Source organism: Salmo trutta, chromosome 9 (genome assembly GCF_901001165.1).
Source record: "Salmo trutta chromosome 9, fSalTru1.1, whole genome shotgun sequence".
In the NCBI taxonomy this organism is placed as follows: domain Eukaryota; kingdom Metazoa; phylum Chordata; class Actinopteri; order Salmoniformes; family Salmonidae; genus Salmo; species Salmo trutta.
Window position 1 is genome coordinate 13,609,505 of NC_042965.1, and position 27,932 is coordinate 13,637,436.

Below are 27,932 nucleotides of genomic sequence, written 5' to 3' on the forward strand. Positions count from 1 at the left end.
TACGGAATATTAGAAAGTTATTAAACTCTAATGTCATACGTCTGAAATTACTCTAAAGATAAGATTCGATAAGAAATATTATGTCCAAGTTCATGTCAAGCGTGTATGCAAATTGCCCCTCCCATGTGTGGAGAAGAGAAGATTGGTGGATGATAATTTACCCCTGCCCTGATGCGCAGAGTTGAGGACTAGTGTGCGGACAGCGCCTTATTGTTGCGCATATTACAGCAACAACATATACGATTTGGGTCTGTGGCAATGGAACCCTAATATCTCGTGCCGATGTCCTAATTTATGGATCGAGTAATACTGTAACCGATCTTGTCATTCCGACACCAAAAGTTGTGCTGAGGGATTCTTTATCTGCTATCAAGCACCTAGGAGGAAAATGTGGAGATTTACGAATGTATTAGCTTGCCTACTGGTGGTGTGTAAAGATGTCACTGCGCAGAGTAAGGTAAGTTATAGGCAAGCCTTGGTTATAGACTAATAACACCTATATAATGCTGCAATAGCGCAAGTAAGTAAGGAACTCCTCCATATTTAATGGATATCTAATTCCTTGTGATAAAATATGAATACGAATTTGTCAACCCTGTCTTGCAGCTCTGCTACAGTACATTTATTATTGTTAACTTAATATCTGAATATCAATGTTTTATGCACTCTTTAAAAAACATATTATCTCACTTTAAAGTCAACGTATTTCAACGAAATGATTGCACAATTTGCGCAAATTAGCCTAGTTAATTCGTTCACGTGCGCGAAGGAGCGATCGACGCTTCTCTTGTGACATGAGGATGTTGAAAGCGGGAAGCAGTTTGCATAACAAACGTTAAACATTATGCTATTCCAATAATCCATTTGATTTCCAAATTAAAATGCCCATTCCCCAATATCAACTGTTGCCCTGTATGACCAGGTGTCCAGTCAGAGATCAGTCAATTTGCCTGACCATAGACACTGACTCTCTCTCTTCTCTCATGTGTCGATATAAAGAATAGATGTATGTCATTGAACATGACATCAGCCTTCTTGGCTTGTAAGTATAGACTTTGAATCCCCTTATTGCACATCAGACTAAGTAACCATTACATTAGGTTTCCCCAGTGAAAGGTCAAATAGGGGGTGCTTATGTGTGTCCTGTTTCACACATGTACATGTGTGTAACCTGTACAAGTGTGGTGTGAAATGGAAATGTATTTTTTTGTATATCCCACTCCCCCGAGACACCCTCGGAGACTGGGGTAACGGCCAGGGATTATCTATTATTTAGGCAACCCTGAAGCAATTAAGTTTCTTGCTCAAGGGCAGAGCGACAGATTTTTCACCTAGTCGGCTCGGGGATTCAAACTAGCAACCTTTCGGTTACTGGCCCAATGCTCTAACACCCGCAAACTCGACTCTGGACCTCGAAGCCAATTTCACTGCATTTATTTCATTGTTCCATTCTAATCAGGGAGTGATTTAGACCTGGAACACCAGGTGGGTGCAATTAATTATTAGGTAGAACAGAAAACCAGCAGGCTCCGGATCTCGTAGGGTAAGAGTTGAATACCCCTGCTCTAACCACTAGGCTTCCTGGCGCCTTTTATGTGTACGGCCTGATGCCAGAGGAAATGTGGGAAGAGATGGCAGCCAGTGGGGTAACAGTAATATCTGCCCTGCCTTGTTTGCACAGCTGCTGGACTTCAGTAACCCCTCTCTCATAGACCTGCATTCCCCTGAGGAGAGTCTAATCCCAGCTCCCCACTGTAGGAAAAAAATGGGCACAAGACAAGACGCACACAAGCACATGAAGGTTGTCTAGCAGATTTTTTTCTTTGTGCGTGAGAGGAAGTGTGGTACATTTAGAACAATGAGCACAGGTGTCATGTGTTCACATCATGGTATTTGTGTCCTCTCAAGAACAGTGGAGTGTAAAATTTCTCATAACAATGATAATCCCTTATTATTACAATGATCATCAAAATGTATTCAGGGCAACAACTTACACAACTGATAACTCAGGATTCAAGTGGACTGTACAATAGCCAAGGCCTTCTGTCAAAGGATTAAAACAAATGGATGAGCGCTGCCCACCACTCATATGCATGTGAATATCTCATGGCTCAAAGTGGAGAGACTGACTTCATCCCTACTTGTTTTTGTAAGAAGTGTTTACATGCTGAATGCACAAAGGTGTCTGTTTAAACTACTGCCACACAGCTCGGACACCCATGCATACCCTACAAGACATGCCACCAGAGGTCTCTTCACGTTCCCCAAGTCAAGAACAGACTATGGGAGGAGCACAGTACTACATAGAGCCATGGCTACATGGAACTCTATTTCACATCAGGTAACTGATGGAAGCAGTAGATTCAGATTTTAAAAAACAGATAAAAATACACCTTATGGAACAGCGGGGACTGTGAAGAGACACACACACACACACAGACACACACACACACACACACACACACACACACACACACACACACACACACACACACACACACACACACGCACACGCACAGACACACATACATATGATAAGACATGCACTCCACACACACGTACACATGGATGTGGAATTGTAGATATGTGGTAGTAGAGTAGTGGCCTGAGGGCACACACTTTAACGTGTTGTGAAAAGTGTTATGAAATGTAATGTCTTGTAATATTTTCAATTGTATATAACAGCCTTAATGTTGCTGGACCCCAGGAAGAGTAGTTGCTGCCTTGGCAGGAACTAATGGGGATCCTTAATAAATAGAAATAAATACAAATACAAAAGCACAGTATAGGATCACTAACAAACTTGTGATTGATTTTAGCATGGCTATGGTTCTCTCTGTTCTCTGTGAGACATCTCATGTGCCTGTCTTGTGTGCTGCCTGGATGCTTTCTGTCCCCCTCTGTCCCATTGGACATGGCCCACTGGTGGCACTGAGATGATTGTGAGACAAAGCCAGCTCAGAGGAGGACACAGAGGGAGTGGTGGCGTGGGAACAGGCATGTGCACCTGCCCCTTGTTTTGGTTGTAAACAAACCCAGGAATCCCGCCGAGAGGTCCTTGAGAGGGCAGAGAGAGAGAGATGGACACCGAGACATAGGGAGGAGACCCATAGAATGCCCCTCTGTCAGAGTAATTAACTAACGAGACTTGGTGTGTCACTGGGACTTAATGAGTTAATGAGACTTGTCAGTCAGTCTGTCTGTCTGGGGGACTCAGTGGCCCCTGGCCCCAGTGCGGCTGGGAGAGGGCTCTGATTCTGAACAGCAGGAAATGAAGGAGACAGTGACACAGACCACAACAGCTAACAAAAGCAATCTCCCTTTCCCTCTGAGCGATGTAATGTAGGAGAAAAGTAATACAAAGAGAGCTGAAATTACAAGCCCTATTTGTCTGAGCCCTTCATCTAAGGATGCTCCATACAGAACATGGCTGCCAGAGGACCACATGGCCAAAGGGAAGTATGTTTCACCCATTCTCTGCACCACCTGCCCTCCACCTGTTTTCCCAGTCTGCATTACTGTATGTCTCCTTGGCTGTGTTTACACAGGCAGTCCAATTATGATCTTTTGACCAATCAGATTAGCTTTGAAAAAGATCTGATATGAATAGACCTGATGTGATTGGTCAAAAGACCAATCAGTGGGGGGGAAGAAATCCTAATTGGGCTGCCTTTGTAAACACAGCCTATGTGTCTTACTGCTATGATGTGAGTTTGTGCCCAATGAGGAGCCAGCTTGGTCTTCCTGTTAGATCCACACAGGAAAGATATCCCCACTGGGCACACACTTGTTGAATCAATATTTTTCCCATGTCATTTCAAGGAAATTACGTTGAACCAACATGGAATAGATGTTGAATTGACGCCTGTGCCCAGTGGGTCTCCTTCAGCTGGCACTTTCTCACAAGCAGCATCTATCACATCCATGGTCCTTCACTGTGTTTTATGGTGGGGGGAAAAAACATCCAAGTAAAGGTTTGATACAATTGTACAATCATGTGGAATATTAGACACTGATCTATCTATCAGTTCCATCAATCTATCCAGTGGGCCCTGTCACACATCTGCCTCCCAAAACAACAGCATCTGGGGAGGAAAGCAATGGCAACAAGCTAATTCCATTCATGACTGTGGTCCCCAGACATGCGCTGATAATTAAGAGAGAACTGTTTACAGATAAATCATCCGATACTGTTCCACAGATTAACGGATTCTCTCTCTCTCTTCCGTCACCTTTTTTATCCACCCCTCTTTCTCTCTGCCTCACTCTTCTCTCGTTAGGCTCAATCAGTAGTAGCCACTGAGGTTAACCAGAATGTTCTGTGTGTGCTCGGTCGGACACATTATGGCTGCATTTACACAGCCAATTATTGGCAAAAGATCTGATCTGATTGGTCAAAAGACCAATTAGTGGCAAAAGATCAGAAATGGGCTGCCTGTGTAAACGCAGCAAGCCTTAGATGGAATGTGTATGTGTACCCCCAAAAGCAGCAAGTGCTCAGTAAGCTTGTGTCCAGCTAATTAACATCCCAGTGCTAATGCCAGTTTCTGTTCAGGTTAGGGACTGCAATCTCATGGTTCATCTCCAGGCTGAAGGCTTAAGTTTCCTTTTGCAGTCCCGGTTCAGATTTACAGTGGCAGTAAGTCTGTTTATCATAAGCAATACTAATTAGATTAGGAATCAGGTGGACTTTCTGGACAAGAATTTGGACTCCAGATTTGTCCATAATGTTTAGACTGGAGAGCAAGGTGATACGTCGGGGAATTTAAACAAATAGTTCAGATATCTTCATAGGTCAAAAGTGATCTTAAATTCAAACTGAGTCAATATTCCACCATCTGTTGTGTAAACCCCGGCTGATGGATTAGGGCCATCGAATTCCAGTTTAGTAGACGATGATTCTGAGATGAACTTTCTTCATTAGTATTTGTCTATCCTGAAATATCATTGCTTTGATTTAGTCATCAGATAAACCCTATCCAGACGTGAACACTGTGTGGATTCGTGCCTATCACTCTAGTAGTCATACTCAGTATTTATTTTCTACCAGTTTCCCTCAGAAACAGTTTCCTGAGTTGACTGTCTTTGAAGTGGACAACACCTGGAACATGGTCTGTTCTTTAGCTGTTTATATTAAGAAACGTTTGTGGAAAGTATCCTACATGAATGATCTTGTTTGTGAAAGCTACAGTGTCATTGTTAAGTCCATATGAGGTAGGCCTAGTAACAGCATGCAGATGGCCTGAACAATTATACAAAACCTACAGTCTGAAACGGACATCCTTGTTTATACGGACCGAGGTAATGTTACAGTAACACTTAAGGCCATCATATAATAACATTGGTTTTCTGTGTTTAAAGATAAGCCTAAAAAGTGCCTGGAATGTGCCAGCCATTGTGTGCAATGTATCTTGTTTTTAGCAGTTGTGGACACAATTGGGATTTCACTTAGTCGCTGTAAGAGTAGCCACGGCCTTCAGTGAGTGAGTGATCTAATCATGTACTGTGGTCTGTGGAGTGTGTGAATGTGAAGCTGTGCAGTCGGGTCCCTTCCGCCTATTGTGCAGACCAAAGTTTGTGTTTGAGTCCTATTCTTTTGACCTGAAACTTGACTGCTCTCAGAGGTCAAAGCCTACGGCGCCAAGCTCAAAGCATGCATTAGGCTCTTAAAACGGTCTTAATTACGAACGCTCTGATGTCAGTTCTCATACTGGAAGTTCACTTGGCATGGGATGCTAAATGAACAGAGCAAGGACGATAACGGTTCTCACAGCCGATATCCTTTCTTTAGAATCAGGACAGCTGACGTCCAACTTGCTCCGGTCTGTGTGTAAAGTAAAGAGGGTTGATAGGGAAGAGGCTGCACATGAATGGTGTGTACTAACACTTCCCTGTTGATCAATACACTAATGCACACTATCCCAAATACAGGTGGCGAGGCAACCAAACCCAATCAAGCTGGCAGGAATTCCATTAGGTTTGCCATGCTTAGTTGGTACCAGAAGCAACTTAAGCTGATGTTGCTAAGGAGCAGGCTGGGTTTGGATCACCTGGGTCTGTGATGGAACAATAAGGCGCAGCAGGGCTGTGGGCACAACCCCTCCAAGGGAACTTTAATCTGCTAATCCACTCTGTTTTCATGTGGTTGTAGCATTTGTCAACCCACTGCCTTTTTTCACTTGACATGGGTCAGGAATGGCCGGCCACTATGCACACAGGGGTCCTGCCCCATAATCAAAGACCCCTCTGAGTGTAAGTCTACAGTAATGGAGGGTAATGCCCCCCACTGCTGTCACAGGCTGCATTCCTCCACTAATGAGCCCACCCCCTCCCTCCTCTCCACTCCTCTCTCCCCTCACCAGGCTGCAGGGTCTGGCCTCCATAAAAATCCTCACTCCCAGAGACCACTCAGTCACTGGATATTTGTGCACAGTTGTGTGGATGCTCTCTTTGGGTTTACTCTTCACTCACATTGGCAAGAAGACATGCTCTCCATAGATATTTGCCCCGATCTACAGTTTACGTGCCCAGTGTGGATTTGGTGAAGGACAGGACTGACGATTCTTCCAGAAATACCTTGATTGAGTGCATAGTTGAGATGTTTATCCTGTCTTGATACAATGTGGCAAAGTAAGGGCTCAGACAGACAGAGACACATTTCATTTCAAAGAGATAGAGACAGACAGAGATTGTTTAATGAAGAATCTCGTGCTGCATTCTTGTGCTGCTGTAGGGGAGACTGGAGTAAGTTGAGCCAAAGGGGTAAGATGAGTCACCCTTTCTTCTAGGAAACCATACACATAATTTATAATTTGACCAAATATTTAGGAAGTGGTCATCATTTCATGGAGTCTGTGAAGGAAGAAACCACATGGAAAAAGTGGTAAGCAAGTTAGGTCCAAAACACAGATTTTCACCAAGTCAAATTAATTTAGTGTGTTAGATGTTTCATGATGCTTGTATTTTAACCAAAGTAGATACTTTTAAGATTGTTCTATATGTCAGTTGGGGTCTCTATGAGCTTCAATATGAGGTCCTAAACCTAGCCTGAAAGTGCATCCTTGTAGCTGTGTGAGCTAGTAGTCAAAATGTTTGCCTTGGGGTAAGTTGAGCCAGTGGTTGAGCCAGTGGTTGAGCCAATGGCAAGTTGAGCAAATATACATGTTTTCTTCTCAGGCTCAATGCAAGGCATTATCGCTGGGATATGAGGTAACATGACCTGGCCTATGTTAAAAGTTGTAACACTGTGCTCTGAGAGTCAGGAAGCAAGTTCAGGGAATGAGTGTTTTAATAAAATAAACAGAACATAATACAAAACAAGAAACACGAACAGCACACAGACCAGAAACAGAAACAATAACACCTGGGGAAGGAACCAAAGGGAGTGACTATATAGGGAAGGTAATCAGGGAAGTGATGGAGTCCAGGTGAGTCTGAAGACGTGCAGGTGCGCTTAATAATGGTGACAGGGGTGCGCCATAACGAGCAGCCTGGTGACCTAGAGGCCGGAGAAGGAGCACACATGACAAAGTGTTTAAAAAAAGTAGTGTTTTTTAGTTGTTAAAATATGCTTAAAATTATTAAAATAAAAAAAGCAATTATGCTTGTGTTGAATTGTGTTTGGGAAATAAAGATAGACATGGCTTTAAAAAGTTAGTGGTAATATTTCATTCAGCAGAAATTTGTAGGCGTCTTAATTTACCCCATACCAGGGGTAAGTGGTGCCAAGAGACCACTTTATTTGGACAAGCAATGTTTTCAAAACTGTAATGTTTTCATGAATTCTGATTATTTTCAGGGATACACACCATCCTGAAATATATTTGAAGTTTTGGAATGGCCTAGTCGAAGTCCAGTCCTAATCCCATTTGAGATGTTGTGACAGGACTTGAAACGAGCAGTTCATGCTTGAAAAGCCACAAATGTTACTGAGTTAAAGCAGTTCTGCATGCAAGAGTTGGCCAAAATTCCTCCACAGCGATGTGAGACTGATCAACAACTAGAGGAAGCATTTGGTTGTAGTCATTGCAGCTAAAGATGGCACAACCAGTTATTGAGTGTAAGGGGGCAATTACTTTTACACACAGGGGCATTGGGTGTTAACTTGGTTAATTAAATAAATAAAATAAGTATAAATTGTTTTATTTGTAAACTCAGGTTCCCCATTATCTAATATTAGGTTTTGGTTAAAGATCTGATAACATTAATTATTTAAAAGAAATGCAAAAATAGAGATAATCAGAAGGGGCGCAAGTACTTTTTCACGGCACTGTATGTAGATATCTTTGTCAGAAAGAACGCTATATTTCCGTTGACGGAGTGATGCTGAATGTAAAAAATGGCTCAACTTACCCCACTCTCCCCTAAGTGGTACCACATGTGGGCCTGCCTCGGGGTTTATAGAGATCCCTAAATCTCATTGGAGGAAGATGACAGGTTAACCCTGGACAGAGGGTCTGAGAGGGAGCTGGGCCCCAGAAGGTACTGGAAGACGAGCTTAGCATCAGTAGAGTGCAGCGACCCCTGGCCTCTACATCAAATCAAAGTTTATTTGTCACATGCTTGGTAAACAACAGGTGTAGACTAACAGTGAAATGCTGACTTACACAACAATGCAGAGAGAGAAAAGAGATAGAATAGAAAAATAATAACACAATAAATATGAGTAACGATAAGTTGGGTAAATGAGTAACGATAAGTTGGGTAAAAACACTGAGTGTACAAAACACCTGCTCTTTCAATGACATAGACTGACCAGGTGAATCCAGGTGAAACCTATGATCCCTTATTGATGTCACCTGTTAAGTCCACTGCAATCAGTGTAGATGAAGGGGAGGAGACAGGTTAAAGAAGGATTTAGAAGCCTTGAGACATTTGAGTCATGGATTGTGTATGTGTGTCATTCAGAGGGTGAATGGGCAAGACAAAATATTTGTGTCTTTGAACGGGGTATGGTAGTAGGTGCCAAGTGCACTGGTTTGAGTGTGTTAAGAACTGCAATGCTGCTGGGTTTTTCACGCTCAACAGTTTCCTGTGTGTGTCAAGAACGGTTCACCACCCAAAGACATCCAGCTAACTTGACACAGCTGTGGGAAGCATTGGAGTCAACATGGGCCAGCCTCCCTGGGGAAATCTTTTGACACCTTGTAGAGTCCATGCCCTGACGAATTGAGGCTGTGTTGATGGCAAACACGACTGTGTTGGTGTGTGTGGACAATGATCATTCCTTAGTGATGTGGACGAGGAACTTGAAGCTCTCTATCTGCTCCACTATAGCCCTGATTATGTGGATGTGGGCGTGCTCGGGCCTTCCATTTCCTCTGGTCCACGATCAGCTCCTTTGACTTTGAGGTTCAGGGAGAGGTTGTTGTCCTGGCACCACACTACCAAGTCTCTGACCTCCTCCCTGTAGACTGTCTCATCATCGTCGGTGATCAGGCCTACCACCGTCACATCGTCGGTAAACTTAATGATGGTGTTGCAGTTATGCGCGGCCACTCAGTCATGAGTGAACAGGGAGTACAGGAGGGGACTAAGCACTCACCCCTGAGGGGAACCCATGTTGAGGGTCAGCGTGGCGGATGTGTTGTTGCCTACCCTCACCACCTGGAGGCTGCCCGTCAGGAAGTCCAGGATCCAGTTGCAGAGGGAGGTGTTTAATCCCAGGGTCTTTAGTTTAGTGATGAGCTTGGAAGGCACTATGGCGTTGAACGCTGAGCTGTAGTCAATGCACACTATTCTCATGTAGGTGTTGCTTTTGTCCAGGTGGGAAAGGGCAGTGTGGAGTGCAATAGAGATTGTGTCATCTGTGGATTTGTTGGGGCGGTATATGATTTGGAGTGGGTCCAGGGTGTCTGGGATGATGGTGTTGATGTGAGCCATGACCAGCCTTTCAAAGCATTTCATGGGTACAGATGTGAGTGCTACAGGGCGATAATAATTTACACAGGTTATCTTGGCATTCTTGGGCACAGTGACTATGGTGATCTGCTTGTAACATGTAGGTATTACAGACTGGGGCAGGGAGAGGTTGAAAATGTCAGTGAAGACACTTGCCAGCTGGTCAGAGCATGCGCTGAGTAAGTGTCCTGGTAATCCGTCTGGCCCTGCGGCCTTGTGAATGTTAATCTGTTTAAGGTCTTACTCACATCGGCTACGGAGATCGTGAACAGCTGGTGCTCTCATGCATGATTCAGTGTTGCTAGCCTCAAGGCAAGCATAGAAGGTATTTAAATTGTCTGGTAGGCTTACATCACTGGACAGCTTGTGGTTGGGTTTCCCTTTGTAATCTGTAATAGTTTGCAAGCCCTGCCACATCCAACAAGCGTCAGATCCTGTGGAGTAAGATTTGATCTTGGTCCTGTATTTACGCTTTGCCTGTTTGAAGGTTTCTTCGGAGGGCACAGCGGGATTTCTTATAAGCGTCGGGATTAGTGTCCCGCTCCTTGAAAATCGGCAGCTTTAGCTCAGTGCGGATGTTGTCTGTAATCCATGGCTTCTGGCTGGGGTATGTACATACGGTCACTGTGGGGACGACATTATCGATGCACTTATTGATGAAGATGGTGACTGATGTGGTAAACTTCTCAATGCCATCGGCTGAATCCCGGAACATATTCCAGTCTGTGCTAGCGAAACAGTCCTGTAGCTTAGCATCCGCTTCATCGGAACACATAGGTATTGAGCGCATCACTGGTACTTCCTATTGAAATTCTTTGCTTGTAAGCAGGAATCAGGAGGATAGAGTTATGGTTAGATTTGCCAAATGGAGGTTGAGAGAGAGCTTTGTATGCGTCTATGTGTGTGAAGTAAAGGTGATCTAGAGTTTTTTTGCCTCTAGTTGCACAGGTGACATGCTGGTAGAAATTACCGTAATTTCCGGACTATTAAGCACACCTGAATATAAGCCGCACCCACTGAATTAATTTTTAATTTTTATTTTGAACATAAATAAGACGCACATGTCTATAAGCCGCAGGTGCCTACCGGTACATTGAAACAAATGAACTTTACACAGGCTTTAACGAAACACGGCTTGTAACAAAAATAAATAGGCTTTAACGAAACACGGCTTGTAACAAAAAATAAAAAATTTGCAGTAAGCTTTAGTTGTCTTTTTGCACTGAGTCAATTCCTCACGCTGCTGTTTCCAAGGTCTTATCATTGACTCATTAAGACCAAGCTCCCGTGCAGCAGCTCTATTTCCTTTTCCAACAGCCAGATCAATCTCCTTCAACTTGAAAGCTGCATCATATGCATTTCTCCGTGTCTTTGCCATGATGAGGGTGACAAAATGACTACCGTAATCAGAATGATGGGAAGTTTGAGAGTGCTCGATTTAATCTAAACAGTAAACAAAAAAGTTGTTTGACCTTAACCCGTTCGGCAATTTCATTGGTCTAATGAAAGCTTCATACCGCCAAAAAACTGAGCACGTCACAGAATGTGTTTTTTTGGAAAAAAAAAAAATTGAAAGCGGGAAAAATCCATATATTAGCCGCGTCATTGTTTAAGCCGCGGGGTTCAAAGCGTGGGAAAAAAGTTGCGGCTTATAGTCCGGAATTTACAGTAGGTCAAATGGATTTCAGTTTTCCTGCATTAAAGTCACCGGCCACTGCGACTGGAAGACCCATGAGGCGGTGCACAATTGGCCCAGCTTCGTCCGGGTTAAGGAAGGGTTTGGACGGCTGGGATGTCCTTGTCCCATTGCGCTCTAGTGACTCCTTGTGGTGGCCCGGCAATGCACGCACGCTGACTTCAGGTCACCAGTTGTACGGTGTTTCCTCCAACACATTGGTGTGGCTGGCTTCCGGATTAAGTGAGCAGTGTGTCAAGAAGTGGTGCGGCTTGGCAGGATCATGTTTCGGAGGACGCATGGTTCTCGTCTTTCTCCTCTCCCGAGTCCGTATGGGAGTTGCAGCGATGGGACAAGACTGTAACTACCAATTGTATATCATGAAATGAGATAGGAAAAAGTTTTAAAAAGTAAAAATAATAATAAAAAATAAATAAAGTCACCGGCCACTGGGAGCGCCACCTCTAGGTGAGCATTTTCTTGTTTACTTATGGCACTATACAGCTCGTTGAGTGTGGTCTTAGTGCCAGCATCGGTTTGTGGGAGTAAATAGACAGCTACAAAAAATATAGATGAAAACTCTCTTGGTAAATAGTATGGTCTACAGATTATCATGATGTATTCTACCTCAGGCGAGCAGAACCTCGTGACTTCCTTAATATTAGAGATTGCGCACCAGCTGTTGTTAACAAAGAGACACACACCCTTCCCCTGAGCTTCCCTGACACCACCATTTTGTCCTGCTGATGTATAGAAAAACCAGCTAGATTTACATTTGCCATGTCCTTTTTCAGCCATGACTCAGAGAAACATAGGATATTACAGTTCTTCAGATCACATTGATAGGATAGTCTCAAACGGAGCTCATCAAGTTTATTCTCCAGTGATTTCACGTTTGCCAATAGAACGGAGGGTACAGGCGGTTTATCCACTCTTCGACGTAGTCTCATAAGGTGTCCCACACGCCGGCCTCTGTAGCACCGTCTCCCCCTGGTCCACGATAATCAATGTCTCTCGCCCCGTCCAAATCGAGGTTAATGATAGCTGTTCTGATATCCAAAAGCTCTTTTCGACCATAGGAAACGATGGTGGAAACATTATGTAAAAAAAAAAAAAAGTTACCATCATTGCAAAAATAAATACACAAAATAGCACAATTGGTCAGATGCCCGTGAAACGTCCGCTATTCCCTCCAGCGCCATTCTCGTATGATGCGCTGGGGGAGATGGCCAGACATGGGGAGATGAACAGAGCAGTGCCCGTCACAGACAACAGACAGAGACAGGCACTTGAGAACTACTGTGACACCTTAAGCTCTCTGTGGAATGAAGATTTGGCACTCATTGACCTCTTACCAACAACAACTGAACATTCAGTAAGATATGCAATAAATCTATGGTATATCAAATGTCTGACTGGGCCTAGAATGAAACCTAGAAACACATCACTTTAATGATTATAATATTATGTCTATAATATTTTTTGGGTATTGTTTATGCAATACAGAGAGAGTTTATATTAATTATATTAATTGCATTTCATTGGTCTCAATTGCTTTCATGTGCTCCAAAGGAGATGAAGCATGTGGTAAATGTCCCAGGATCACTTTCCTTTCCTTGCTTTTGTTTCTCTCCTAAGAAAATGTATTTATTATTCATAGTATGTCCACCAGGGAGGGAGTCATTCAGAACATTGGAACAACTCTCCATAGACTCCTGTGAGAAAACCCAAGCTCAGCATATATATTTATGAATCATAATGTCCCAGTTAAATCCTGACCATTGATCACTATGGGTCAGATAGAGTTGCTTTCACAGAATGTCTCTGTTTGAATGCTGCTCAGCCTTCAAACTGGCCCTCTCACATTCAACCCCACGTTGTGACATCACTCCAGGCTGTGATTGCCTCCTGTAGCTGAGAGACAGGAACCTTGTCCAGTTCACGCATGTCAGGAATACTTTAGTCAACCACTCCTACACCAGTCCATTTAAAACCGGTGTAATCGGTCCATTTCATCCCTTCTCTGTCTCTCTTGTCAGATCTTTGGGGAGACAGAGCCGGTGCGGATGACGTCGGAGGGCTCAGACTGTCGATGTAAGTGCATCATGAGGCCACTGAGCAAGGATGCGTGCCAGCATCTGAGGAGTGGAAAAGCACGGGTGGAAGACTTCTACACGGTGGAGACCGTCAGCTCTGGATCGGACTGCAAGTGTTCCTGCACAGCCCCTCCCTCCTCCCTCAACCCCTGCGAGAATGAGTGGAAGATGGAGAAGCTGAAGAAACAGGCCCCAGAGCTTCTCAAGGTGACGGGAGGTGCAGCAGTAACAGACACTAACTGTAACTTGGTGGCAAAATAACCTTATAACTGTAAATGTTAGTCGTAAAATCAGGTAATTGACTGTGTAAAGACAGTGACCGAGACCCTGATTACGTGTGTGTGGTTTGATCCTGAAGATACAGTATACGTAACCATGGGAGAAGTAGAAACAGGATGTCCCTGTAATTGTTCAAATGAAAGCTTCAGGGTTGTTACACAGACCCTTCACTATGACATCACTGGATTGTCTGTCTGATATCCATCTGCTAATAACATCTCAGCACCTCTGAGGACCTTCATATCTGAAGCACACATTCCTTTTTCACTGGCAGTGAGAGGAGAGGAGGCACGCTATGTAGCATATGAACAGAACAACCAGAACCAGATGTGTGATCTGACTGGATTTAGGCCTTCTGCACTCTTTTAAGGTCCTCACTACTGAATAGTGTCTGTTCCAGGTGCATAGGAGTCCAAAAAAAAGAATACTGGAAGAGATGGAGACCTGCACACTGTCCAAAACTGAGGCTTGAATGAAAAATAGACATGTTTATTAGAACATCACTGTGCCCCCCAAAAAATGATTGTGCAATAAATTGTATAAAGGAAAGGTGAAAACAAAACACAAACGTTTCGGCCCCGGGCCATCCTCAGTGGATTTAGACTTAGCCATAGATTAAGCCTGGTTTTTGTTTCGTGTTAATACTCTCCTCTGTGCTGTGGGTGTACAGCTCCATTCCATGGTGGACCTACTGGAGGGGACGCTGTACAGCCTGGACCTTATGAAGGTTCACTCCTACATCAATAAGGTGGTCTCCCAGATGAACACACTAGAGGAGGTAAGCACAAAAAAACAACGTTCAGGTATAGTGGAACAAGTGCCACAATAACTAGGACATTAAACAAAAACCAGGGTACACTAGGTTTGCATGCCTTTCTACATACTGTGTTTGAGTGTATTTGGGATCTTTCCAAGGGTTCTAAGCTGTTAAAGCTGTCTAAGGTCCTTTATGGAGACAGAGCTGATTAAATGGTTTGTGATTGGATACTAGTAATCCCCCCCCCCCCCCCCAAACTGCATGGCTACAGTAATGTTTTTATAATCTATTTACAAAAGGGTTCCTTTTCGGTTAGAGTTATTTGCACATTTGTACAATGGACTGGTCTGATTCTTAGAACACGTCTGTTTCTCCAGACAATCAAGACCAACCTGACTCGGGACAATGAGTTTGTAAGGGACAGCATGATCACTCTGACAAACCAGTTTAAGAGGTATGAGAACTACTCAAACATTATGATGAGCATCAAGAAGGAGATCTCCAGCCTGGGGCTACAGCTACTGCAGAAAGACCAAACAGAGACCAAAGCTCAGGTAAGTGTGTCTCAAGCAAACACACAAACACACACACACACACACACACACACACACACACACAAAAGCTTGCTCACAAATTACACATCAAACACACACAAACGTTCACATGCCCACAGACGCACCGTAAATCACAGGCTTGAATGTTAATGTTTACAGGACACCAATGATGAGAAAACCAAAGAGACCGTTAAAAAACCTAACAAAAAGCCCCCTGCATCCAAGCCCCCACCCAAGCCGCCCAAGGAAAAGGTTGTAAAACCCAAGAAAGAGAGCACCAAACCTGGGAAGCCCATCAAGCCTGACCCCACAGCCAAGGCCAAGGTGGCAGGGCACCAGCCGGGGGTAGTGAGGGGCATCACATACTACAAAGCAGCCAAGGTGGATGGGGACGGGCATGTCACAGGCGGTAAAGGTGAGAGAAAAGGGGCCGATACAGGGGGAGAGTTTGACCACTCTCTCTCCCAGCCCAGTGTATATGGAGCCCCTCTTAAGACAACATTAGAATGTGACTTCAGCTGAGTTAGCAGCGCTCAGCCAGCCTGTAGGAGATCATTTACATGCTGTTCTAATGTGCTCAGACCCTATTGTGACTGTTATAAACTAAACCAATTCAAATGTAAGCAAATGTAAGTTATACTCTTTTTTGGGGGGGGGGGTTCTTCATTACATAATGCAGGATCTGCATTGCACCAGACTGATCTGGAGTCCCATAGAGCGGCGCACAATTGGCCCAGCGTAGTTAGGGGAGGGTTTGGGGAGGGTTTGGCCGGGGTAGGCCGTCATTATAAAATAAGAATTTGTTCTTAACTGACATGCCTAGCTAAATAAAAAAATATGAATACAAAAATATTTCAGATTCCCAACGGAGACAGATATTGTTCATTCTATTTCTGTATAGAGCAAGCCATTTGGATTTGAATGAAAGATGATGTTCTTGCACAAGTGTGATAAAAGAGTGTAAATCTTCCTGCTACATGTATACTCTTGGCAGCTCTGCCAGAGGAAATGAAACAGTGAATCCTTCATCTTGTAGATCACCAGATCCTCAGTACAAGACTTATCCTGCTGTTGTTTTTTTAACAAAGCAGGGCTTGGGCCATTGGAGGATCAAATTGCTTGTGTGCATTCAGCGAGCAGGAAATCCATTTTTTATATTGACATAATACATCGAGCTAATGGAATGCTGTTTCAATAACATTGCCACATATATGACATGCCCCAGCTTCACACCTAGCATACAATGTGTGGGAGAACCTCATCACTGTGCAGATGAAGCTGACAAAACATTTCCTGACTCCTTCAAATCCTCTTTAAGTTTACAAAAAGAAAGAAGGACCAAGGCACTCTTCATATAATTCATAAAAATGCCTTTATTTGTATAACATGTTCAATGGAACAAAGATTTTAAAACTCCGAAGCATTTCGGCTGTATGGCCTTCGTCAGGGAGTACAAAGATATGATGATACAATGTCTTCTTTTAAACAAAGCATTTTCCAATCAACCCTGATTGAAGAGGGAGTGGTTACAGAATAGTTAATACTCCATACCAAGCAAACCGGGAACATTCCCAGAATATTAGCTAAGATTCCCATTAATCTCTAACATCAGTATGATAACGTCCCCAATTTTTTTTTTTTTATGTAATAAATATCTTTGGTTTGTTCTCCTAACATTCACAAAAATGTTGTGCACAACACCACAGAACATTCCCCAAAAGTTCTCATTCGTTTTCCAGGCAATGGAATAACACAATATACAAGTAACGTTTTCCCAGCAAACCAAAATTGGTTCTGTGTCACGGTCGTTGTAGTAAATGGACCAAGGCACAGCTGGTCGAGTGCTCATCTTAACTTTATTTGTGAACACTTAAATAAACAAAACAAGAAACGAGCAACCTAGCAGTCTTGCATGCTAAATACAGCAGTGCTAAGAACAACCTCCCACAATACCCATAACAAACATGCTCCTAAATATAGCACCTTCAATCAGAGGCAATGATAACCAGCTGCCTCCAATTGAAGGCCCCAATCCCAATTACCTAAACATAGATCTAAATACCCTAGAACAGACATAGAACTATACAACATAGAACTAAACCAAAAACCCCGGAATACATAAATCAAATGCCCCTCTACATAAACACACACTCAAAACCATATAAAACAAATACCCCCTGCCACGTCCTGACCAAACTATAATAACAAATAACCCCTTTACTGGTCAGGACGTGACATTCTGTGAAAGTTCCCAGAACGTTGGTTAGGTTGCGGCTAGCCTCTGCCAAGTCCCCAAAAACTGGATGTTCTGGTTTTCAGGGGAAATGGAAGGAGAGCCTTCCGCTTTTGGACATTAACAAGGCAACACTCCATCTTAAAACCTTTTACTGCAGTGGGTTAAATCAGGGTCACACAGTGTTTCTTGGTAGTCTTAAATAAGTCTGCTTTGAAACAAAAGTATACACCTCACACACATGGTTGCCAAAATACAAAATATGCTCAGTTGTGATGACATTCATACAATGTTTAAGTTAGGTTGCACAGGACATTCCCTTAATTTTACAAGAATATTCTTGTGATATTCACAAAGGTTGCACAGAACATTCCCACAATGTTGCATAATGTTCCACAATTTCCAAATAAGTCTGTTTTTATGACATTCATAGTATATTTGTTTTAGGTTTAACATAATATTCCATTGATGTTCACACAATATACAGTACCAGTCAAAAGTTTGGACATACCCACTCATTCAATGGTTTTTCTTTATTGTAGAATAATAGTGAAGACATTGAGAGAATGTCAAGCGTGTGCAAAGCTGTCAAGGCAAAGGGTGGCTACTTTGAAGAATCCCAAATATAAAATATATTTTGATTTGTTTAACACGTTTTTGGTTACTACACGATTCCATATGTGTTGATGTCTTCTATTATTCTACAATGTAGAAAATAGTAAAAAAATAAAGAAAAACCCTGGACTGAGTAGGTGTGTCCAGACTTTTGATTAGTACTCTACAGTTGACCTTGTCTCAGAGGTCTTCAGAACATTTCTAGAGCATGTTATATTTAAGTTTTACCTAATATTACCACTACATTCTCAGCATGCAAATGTGTAGCTCTTTAAAGCAGATTGGAATACATCCCAGTATGTTTCTCTTCAGATTTAAGGGCAATTTGCATTTGAGGACTGTATTGTAGACCTACTACAGTGTGTAGGCCACACAGCATTTTAATTTAGAGCACATTGGAACAGCCTTCAATCATACAGTACAAACACAACTATATCTTTACACTTTATACACTGACAATATGCACATGTGGCGTTTGAACCAGCAATGTTTGGTTCCCAAGTCAGGTTTTTTTTTATCATCTGCCACACCAGGGAAGCTCTCTTACGCCTTCTTTTTTCAGTGTGGCAGTATGGTCAATCAGGAATTTCATTCTTCCTTTTTAGCCTTCTTACACATAACTAACCCAGGGATATACCCGATAATACCCGAGTTATTCACCATCACGTCACCCATCCTCTTTATCTACGGCATACTGCTGGGCCCATATTTACAAGGTATCCAAAACTATGAGTGCTAATCTAGGATCAGTTTTGCTTTTCAGATCATGAAAAATAAGAGAGGGGGGAGCATGTCAAGCGACTCAAAGTAGATATTATATTGGGTGTGTTTTTTAAAAAGGTGAACAGTCCATTTTTACACAATGTTTTATTTTTACAGTTAGTCTAAATTCTGCATTTCTGGTTAGATTCAAAAAATCTGGATGAAATAAATACATCCTCTCTTTTAGTAGAGTGTATCTGAGCCTCAATTTCACAGTTTTCTTCAAAAGAAACATGGTTAAAGAATATGTGGGATTGAACCTGCAAATCTCAAATCAGCAACCAGATCATTAACCCTCTGTGCCACCAGGAGATAACTGTGGCTTTGCAGGGTTTTTTCACTCTAATATGGTCAATCAGGAAACAGAACAAAATGTTTGAGTTATTAAAATATTCCCATCCTCTTCATATGCTGTGTACTTGTAACACTGTAATGCGATTTCAGTCTTGGAGGAGTGTTTTCTGACCGATTCTGCATTTGGTTAATGATGTTTGTCCTCCATGAGACACTGTAGACACGGAAGCCTATTTCACTTACTCAAAATCCCCAGGATGAATCTAAGATAACTCAAGAAATCTGGCATTCATTTAAAAAAATTGCAGATTATGTTTTAGTTGCGCAATTTTACATCTACAGTGCATTCGGAAAGTACTCAGACCCCTTCACTTTTTCAACATTTTGTTACGTTACAGCCTTATTCTAAAATTGATTAAATCATTTTTCCCTCTCATCAATCTACACACAATACCCCATAATGATAAAGCGAAAACAGGTTTTTAGAAATTTTGGCAAATGTATTAAAAATAAAAAACAGAAATACCTTATTTACATAAGTATTCAGACCCTTTGCTATGAGACTCAAAATTGAGCTCAGGTGCATCCTGTTTCCATTGATTATCTTGATGTTGCTTCAACTTGATTGGAGTCCACCTGTGGTAAAGTCAACTGATTTGACAAGATTTGGAAGGGCATACACCTGTCTATATAAGGTCCCAGAGTTGACAGTGCAGTTCAGAATAAAAACCAAGTCACGAGGTCGAAGGAATTTTCCGAAGAGCTCTGAGACATTATCGTGCCGAGGCACAGATCTGGCGAAGGGTACAAACAAAAATTCTGCAGCATTGAAGGGCCCCAAGAACACAGTGGCCTCAATCATTCTTAAATGGAAGAAGTTTGGAACCACCAAGACTCTTCCTTGAGCTGGCTGCCCGGCCAAACTGAGGAATCGGGGGAGAAGGGCCCTGGCCAGGGAAGTGACCAAGAACCCAATGGTAACTCTGACGGATCTCCAGAGTTCCTCTGTGGAGATTGGAGAACCTTCCAGAAGGACAACCATCTCTGCAGAACTCCACCAATCAGGCATTTAGGGTAGAGTGGCCACGTGGAAGCCACTCCTCAATAAAATGACAGCCCGCTTAGAGTTTGCCAAGAGGCACCTAAGGGACTCTCAGTACCATGAGGAACAAGATTCTATGGTCTAATGAAACCAAGATTGAACTCTTTGGCCTGAATGCCAGGCGTCACGTCTGGAGGAAACCAGGCACAGCTCATCACCTGGCCAAAACCATCCCTACGTTGAAGCATGGTGGTGGCAGCATCATGTTGTGGGGATGTTTTTCAGCGGAAAGGACTGGGAGACTAGTCAGGATCGAGGGAAAAATGAACAGAGCAAAGTACAGAGAGTTCATTGATGAAAAGCTGCTCCAGAGTGCTCAAGACTTCAGACTGGGGCGAAAGTTCACCTTCCAACAGGACAACGACCCTAAGCACACAGCCAAGACAACGCAGGAGTGGCTTAGGGACAAGTCTCTGAGTGTCCTTGAGTGGCCCAGCCAGAGCCCGGTCTTGAACCCGATCGAACATCTCTGGAGAGACCTGAAAATCGCTGTGCAGCAACGCTCCCCATTGAACCTGACAGAGCTTGAGAGGTTCTGCAGAGAAATACAAAATACAGATGTGCCAAGCTTGTAGTGTCATACCCAAGAAGACTCGAGAGTGTAATCGCTGCCAAAGGTGCTTCAACAGAGTACTGTGTAAAGGGTCTGAATTTTTATTACATTTGCAAAAATGTCTAAAACCTGTTTTTGCTTATCAATATGGGGTATTGTGTGTAGATTGATGGGGGGGGAACGTTTTAATCAATTTTAGAATAAGGCTGTAACGTAACAAATGTGGAAAAAGTGAAGGGGTCTGAATACTTTGCGAATCCACTTTAACTAAGTTGTGTGGTACAGTATTTCTCAGGTAAAAAAAATGGTCGACGTGTTGTCTTATGTAAACAAAGACGTAGCTGCTGGGCAGGTCTGTCTCACTGTGTATGCTATTGTATAGAGAGCAATCACCGCAGCTGTTCACTCCATGTTAGTGGGCAAATGGATATCGTCAAATCAAAACCCAACCTTAATTAACCCGTTGTGACACGCAGATGTTACAAACTCCATTTAAGAGGAAACGGACTTTATGACCAAAATGATCCTATTTACACTTTGTAGTCAATTTTATCACTAGAATAACTGTTTCAGACTTGAATTGATGCGACATAGATTATTTTCTAAGGGATTTGTTGCTTTTAAAGGCTGTCGCTCTTTAAGGAGCTAGACATTTGCATGCTGATGTTGTGGTAATATTAGGTCAAACTATAACATGTTCTTGAAATGTTCTGAGGACCTCCAAGACAAGGTCAAATGTATATTGTGTGAACATCAATGGAATATTATGTTAAACCTAAAACAAATATGCTATGAACGTCATAAAAACATACTTATTTGGAAATTGTGGAACACTGTACAACATTGTGGGAATGTTCTGTGCAACCTATGTGAATATCACAAGACTATTCTTGCAACATCCCAAACAACATGCATAACTTAATTAAATATTCTGTGAACCTTGGAAGAGCTTAGACCAGATGTTCTGTCAACATTCTGACAACATTATAGGAATGTCTTGTGCAACCTAAAGTAAACATTGTATGAATGTCATCACACTTTCGTGTTTTGGGAACCTATCTCTTGTAATGTACCCACACTATTCCCACAACCTAATTCAATGTTCTGGGAACCTATAAAGAACTCAGAAAGGCTTTTTTTGTTAACATTCTTGCAACATCAAAGGTTTTGTGCACCCAGATAGAAACATTATCTGAATGTCAGCCTAACTGGACAGTTTAAGTGTTTTCGGGAATCTCTTGTTATATGCCCACAATGTTCCTACAACCTAAAGAAACATTCTGGGAACATTTAAAGAACAGATTAAATGTGTTCTAGGAACGTTCTAGTCACAGTCACGTTCTAGGAAAGTTCTAGTCACATTATAATCATCAGCACGACTGGACATTTTTTTGTGTCATGAGAACATTTGCTACAACCTAACTAATGTTCTAGGAACCGGTTTTGGTTTGCTGGGTAACTCTAGTTGAATGGATAGGTATGCTAGGTTTGCTCAAGGTTCAGATGGACCTATGCTGTTAGATCATGTGTTCTGCCATGCCTAGCCGTTTAGCCATACTTTGGTGAGTCCAGCCACCTTTGTCAATCCAGTGAAGCAAATCAGCTTACTTTCCATAATCTCACAAAGAACAGGAGGGCCTTTTTTTCAAAGGTGAATTGCATCTATTAGATAAAAGACGATGTGGCTTTTCTTTCACCACAACAATACCTGTGATTTTGACTATAGAGACCCACAGCACATTCTCTTATCTATGCCTGCCTCCTGATTCCTAAGGCTTTCCCTGACTCTCTATCTTGCTGTTAAGCCTTTAACAGATACATGTGGTCAGGTAGTGTGCACGGCTGGCACTATGAGGTTCAGAGTGCGAGTGTTGTGCAGATGCGCTGCTTATGTAGCAGGGAGAGGCGTTTTATCTCACATGTGTCTAGCAGCACAGGAAGTGAGAGTAGGCTAGGCTAGAACAGGATAGGACAGGATAGGATTAACTTTAATGTTCCAATGGGAAAATTGTCTTAGACTCACAGTACTGCTGTATACAAAATAAACACTGTACATTACACACTCAACATAATACATACATTGCACTTTACTCTTAGCATGATACACTTCTCATATAGCCACATACATAATACTTTGCATATTCTCTTATTCTGTCAGTGGCGTACTAACACACTTTACTTATTGCTGTTTAGGTATTTGATGGACATGGGAATGAAGGAGTGCTTATACCTGTTCAGCTTACACATGAGGACCCTATAGCGTCTACTTGAGGGGAGGAGCGGATATTCAGAGTATAGTACATGGGAGGGATCTGAAATACTTTTCTCCGCTTGTCTGTTAACGGTCTGTTCAGAAATAGTGTTGTCTCACACCCATGACCTTCATGGCAGTTTGTATCAGGCGGGAAATTTGGGATTTCAGTTAGACTGATACATTTCCAGTAATATGAGTAACAGAGGCGAGCAGACTCAGTCTGGCCCTCTCCTCCTGGTACTGTCCTCTGTTCTGATATTCTCTCTCCATGGCCAAGGATAAGAAAATGTCATGTGAGGGCTGTGGAATTCTGAATCCAAACAGACAGAGGCAGAGGCAGCGGGACCGACTTGGTTACAGAGGAGGGGACAGAGAAAGTGAGAGGAAGCTGGCATGCTCTGTGTGCTGCATAACTAATGCATTCCCCTTTGATGTGGCCCCGGGAAATCTCTGGTACTGTACAGTGTCTGTCTCTCTGACAGAGGTCTCAAAAGCAGCTCATACAGGGCCTGTGGCTCTGAGGTTCTATTTGACTAATTTAGCCAGTTAATTCTAGTGAAAACACGTGAAGACAAGGCCCCTCCAGAGTTTCATTTTGACTAACTAAATTCCATGGCCTGCTTTCCAATACTTCATCCCTTTATCCTCAGACAACGCTGCCAAGACTCAAACCGTCCAACACGTCAAAGAGACACACTCGGAGGACGGAGGCGCTGAAATCATCTTGGAAACCATAAAGGGAACCACAGCTGAGTCGACAACTACCACAGAAACTGCTGTCACTACCACGACAACAATGGCAGCAACAACAACAACAGCCAGTACCACAATGCCATCTACTACCACTACCACCACCACCACCAGTGCAGCAGGAGTAGAGAGGCTAGACAGACCAGCTCCCACCATCATGCTCTTCCTGGACAACTCAGACAACAACAGCCGGCCAATCCTACACAGAGCAGGTAGCCTGACCTACACAATACCCTACTGTACACTACACTACACCCTATATCAACTGAATGTGCTCATTTACAGCAATACTGACAGTCAATGTTATGACTCTGTTCAGTTCAGTAACAGATAAGCATGTAACGTTTAGCTGCCAGAATATGTGTGACTGTGAAATTGGATGATTGGAAACTCATGCAGGCCATTATTTATCCATTTTTGTCTGGTAGTTTTTGTGTTGACTATTTTGAGCTGTACTTGGCAGGGAAGATCCTAGACTGTGAGGGGACCCTGGCATCTATCGAGCTTCCAGAGAAGCAGCACAGCTATGGGCGGAATGAGGGAGCCTGGATGAAGGATCCCCTGGCAAAGGACTCCAAGATCTACGTCACTAACTATTACTATGGCAACAACCTGGTGGAGTTCCGAAACCTGGACAACTTCAAGCAAGGTGGGCATGGCATAGAGAGATACATATTATAGACCAGGGTTCCCCAACTAGCAGCCTGGGTATTTATTTGAATTGTTGGACATAAGACTGTAAAAACACTAGCAAATCACTCCAAGTGATTTTAATTTTGGAAATCTGTTCCAAAGTATTCTCATGCAAAATAGAGAGATACAGTTGAAGTCAGAAGTTTACATACACCTTAGCCAAACACATTTAAACTCAATTTTTCACAATTCCTGACATTTAATCCTTGTAAAAATTCTCTGTCTTAGGTCAGTTAGGATCACAACTTTATTTTAAGAATGTGAAATGTCAGAATAATAGTAGAGAGAATGATTTATTTCAGCTTTTATTTCTTTCATCACATTCCCAGTGGGTCAGATGTTTACATACACTCAATTAGTATTTGGTAGCATTGCCTTTAAATTGTTTAACTTGGGTCAAGTGTTTTGGGTAGCCTTCCACAAGCTTCCCAAAATAAGTTGGGTGAAATTTGGCCCATTCCTCCTGACAGAGCTCATGTAACTGAGTCAGGTTTGTAGGCCTCCTTGCTTACATACACATTTTCTATAGGATTGAGGTCAGGGCTTTGTGATGGCCAAATACCTTGACTTTGTTGTCCTTAAGACATTTTGCCACAACTTTGGAAGTATGCTTGGGGTCATTGTCCATTTGGAAGACCCATTTGCGACTAAGCTTTAACTTCCTGACTGATGCTCCCTCCCTCCCTCCCCTCAGACTGACCATTAGATGCAGGCCATCAGTCCAGTAAAACAATAAGCAAATAATTATGCCTCACAAGTAATAAAACAAATTATCAATTACCAGTGTTATCATACACCTAACATTTTTTTTATACAATTTTAAAATGGTCTAAGAAGAACAACATTGGCAGGACAATTCAAGCGTAGCCAATATGCAGTGATAATGTATTGGGCCTATAGCCTATTGCACAAACCTAATTGCAACAGAACTGTTTTTAATTGGTTAATGTTGCATAGACTTATGTTTTTTAAGTCCTTTTTTCTACCTGAGTGGTAGATCTCGGCATGCATTTTGACTCAAAGTGATCTTGACTCAGAAAAGGTTGGTGACCACTGCTCTACGGTGACCCATGAAATGTAGTGAGTGTACACTATAGTAGCTTGAGACTCAAATTCGCAGGTTTTAGTTGTCATACTGTGCTTTTCGTTCCACACACAAAGTTCCTAAAACAGCTGGGTGGGAAAAATCCACCCCTTCTTGCACTAGTAATTGGAGAGAGAAATAGGATTACTCCTTTTAACTGACTGGGTGAAATTATCTTTCTCACAGGACTAGCCTGGTTGATTTAGAGGTGTTAGGACATTGTTTTTTTAAACTCACTAACATCTTGCAAAGTGTACAGAGATTTTGCTCAGATATCCAGTAGGGTGGTGAGTTCACAGCAGCGTGCGGATGGCTAGGTATCTCTGTGAGTGGCTGTGATCTCTGCTTAGGCAGGGCTGGCCTCTCATTTGAACTGGCCATAGCTGAGGGATTAGAGGCATTGGCTGGCCTCGGGGGGGAAAAGTGCTGTGCTATGGGGTTGTTTTTGTCCTTCGCTGCAGCTTCATTCATTATCTAAATCACACTTCCTGAGATGGAAATGTAAGAGAGCAGATGTGACCAGATATGAGTGTAACCCTAATAACAGGACATCTGTTTGGACAGCAGGGAGTGGGATAGTAAAACAGAAACTAACCAGTCTCTCATGTGAAACAATTGTATAAACTTTTATGGAACTATTAAAATGTTTGTGTGTGTGACACCTGTGAAACCCAGAATGACTTGATTTATTCTTAATTTTACATGATGTTAGCATAATGTCTGGGGGGTCAACATGGTATGTAGTTAGCGCTCACTAAACATGTACATATTTGGTCCTGTTAGGTCGTTGGAGCAACCTCTTCAAATTGCCTTACAATTGGATCGGCACAGGCCATGTGGTGTACAACGGAGCATTTTACTACAACAGAGCTTTCACCAAAAACATCATTAAGTACGACCTAAGGATGCGCTACGTGGCCGCCTGGACCCTCCTGCATGACGTGGTTTACGAGGACACCACCCCTTGGAAGTGGAGAGGCCACTCGGACATTGACTTTGCCGTGGACGAGAGTGGGCTGTGGGTGATCTACCCTGCCACGGACTATGACTACTCTCAGCAGGAGGTGATCGTCATCAGTAAGCTGGACCCTGGGGATCTGTCCATGAAGAAGGAGACAACTTGGAGGACGGGCCTGAAGAGAAACTCCTACGGGAACTGCTTCATCATCTGTGGGGTGCTGTACGCTGTGGACGTCTATAACCAGAAGGAAGGGGAGGTGAACTATGCCTACGACACCCACACCAACTCAGAGGCTATCCCTCGTCTGCCCTTTACCAACGAATACGCCTACACCACCCAGATCGACTACAATCCCAAGGAGAAGGTCCTGTACGCCTGGGACAATGGACACCAGATCACATATAACATACACTTTGTTGACCAATGAGCACAGGGGTTTTGCGCTCAGGTAAAGTATAGGCAATCAGCACCATGACAAGTTCACTATCCCCATAGAGATAAGAGAGATGCTCAGTAATAGATGCAGTAAAGAGGTCAATGGAACGTAGACAGCGGGGGATAGAAGAACGACGCCAGATTGGGGCACATTCAAATCTGATCTATTGAAGTGGATATTCATCAAGTCCATTATCATTGATGTATTGTAACAGGCCTACAATGTGGTTACTAAAGTCCAATTTTGATATATTTGGCTGTTTTTGCTGCATAACATTTAGAAGTAGTCCCTGTTCAGGTTTAGAAGAAGTAACTGCTAAATGCTAACTCCCGTTCGAATAAACTGGTAGCGTAGCTAGCACTGAGAAATCGGTGGTGGTAGTCAATGTTGTTTTTAACTGTAATGCAGTTCATTGGTGAAGATGACATGAACATGTGTTGGGGTTGACATCCATACAGCATTATACTCTGATTTTCACCTCAACACAGTGTGAAATACACATATAAACAATAGCCTAAATGTAGGTTAATTTTAATAGGGGGCAGTGAGGAGATTTGGATCTTTCCCTTCGAGCGTTTCCATGGCATTTTCATTGTTTTGGTGAAGTTCCATTGACCTCTTTACCGGATCTATGGACAGTCCAGCAGCGGCCATATTAGATTCAACAGCCAACACTCCTCTTTCAATGCATACTAACCAATACACTTGACAGCATACCATGCGTCCCGTACACAACAAGGTTCCTGGTCAATGTGGACTCTATATTGGGATGCTCTTGTAAATCACGAACGGCTCATTTATTCCACCCATTTTATTTTTATGGCCCATCAAACTCTATCCTGTCACCTAGCACTATGATCATCTGTAATTTTCATTTCAGGCCTATTGATGATGTTTGTTTTTTTAACTTGTATAAATGTTGCTGCGTACTGTA

At 42.7% G+C, this 27,932-nt stretch overlaps 1 protein-coding gene across 1 annotated transcript; it reads left to right on the top strand.

Moving 5' to 3' along the window:
* The first annotated feature begins 179 nt into the window (after positions 1–179).
* Positions 180–27,932, top strand: LOC115199934 (olfactomedin-like protein 2A). The gene is made up of 8 exons (XM_029762494.1): positions 180–457; positions 13,615–13,878; positions 14,621–14,728; positions 15,085–15,261; positions 15,421–15,676; positions 23,725–24,036; positions 24,288–24,473; positions 26,385–27,932. The coding sequence occupies exons 1-8, from the start codon at positions 389–391 to the stop codon at positions 26,987–26,989; spliced, it is 1,977 nt and encodes a 658-aa protein (XP_029618354.1). The 5' UTR covers positions 180–388; the 3' UTR covers positions 26,990–27,932.

Excerpts from the sequence above, each read along its gene's own strand:
- LOC115199934 (XM_029762494.1), top strand. The coding sequence starts at position 389 with ATGTGGAGATTTACGAATGTATTAGCTTGCCTACTGGTGGTGTGTAAA. Across the intron at positions 15,262-15,420 it reads AAACAGAGACCAAAGCTCAG|GACACCAATGATGAGAAAAC; the intron begins GTAAGTGTGTCT and ends TAATGTTTACAG. Across the intron at positions 15,677-23,724 it reads GCATGTCACAGGCGGTAAAG|ACAACGCTGCCAAGACTCAA; the intron begins GTGAGAGAAAAG and ends CTTTATCCTCAG.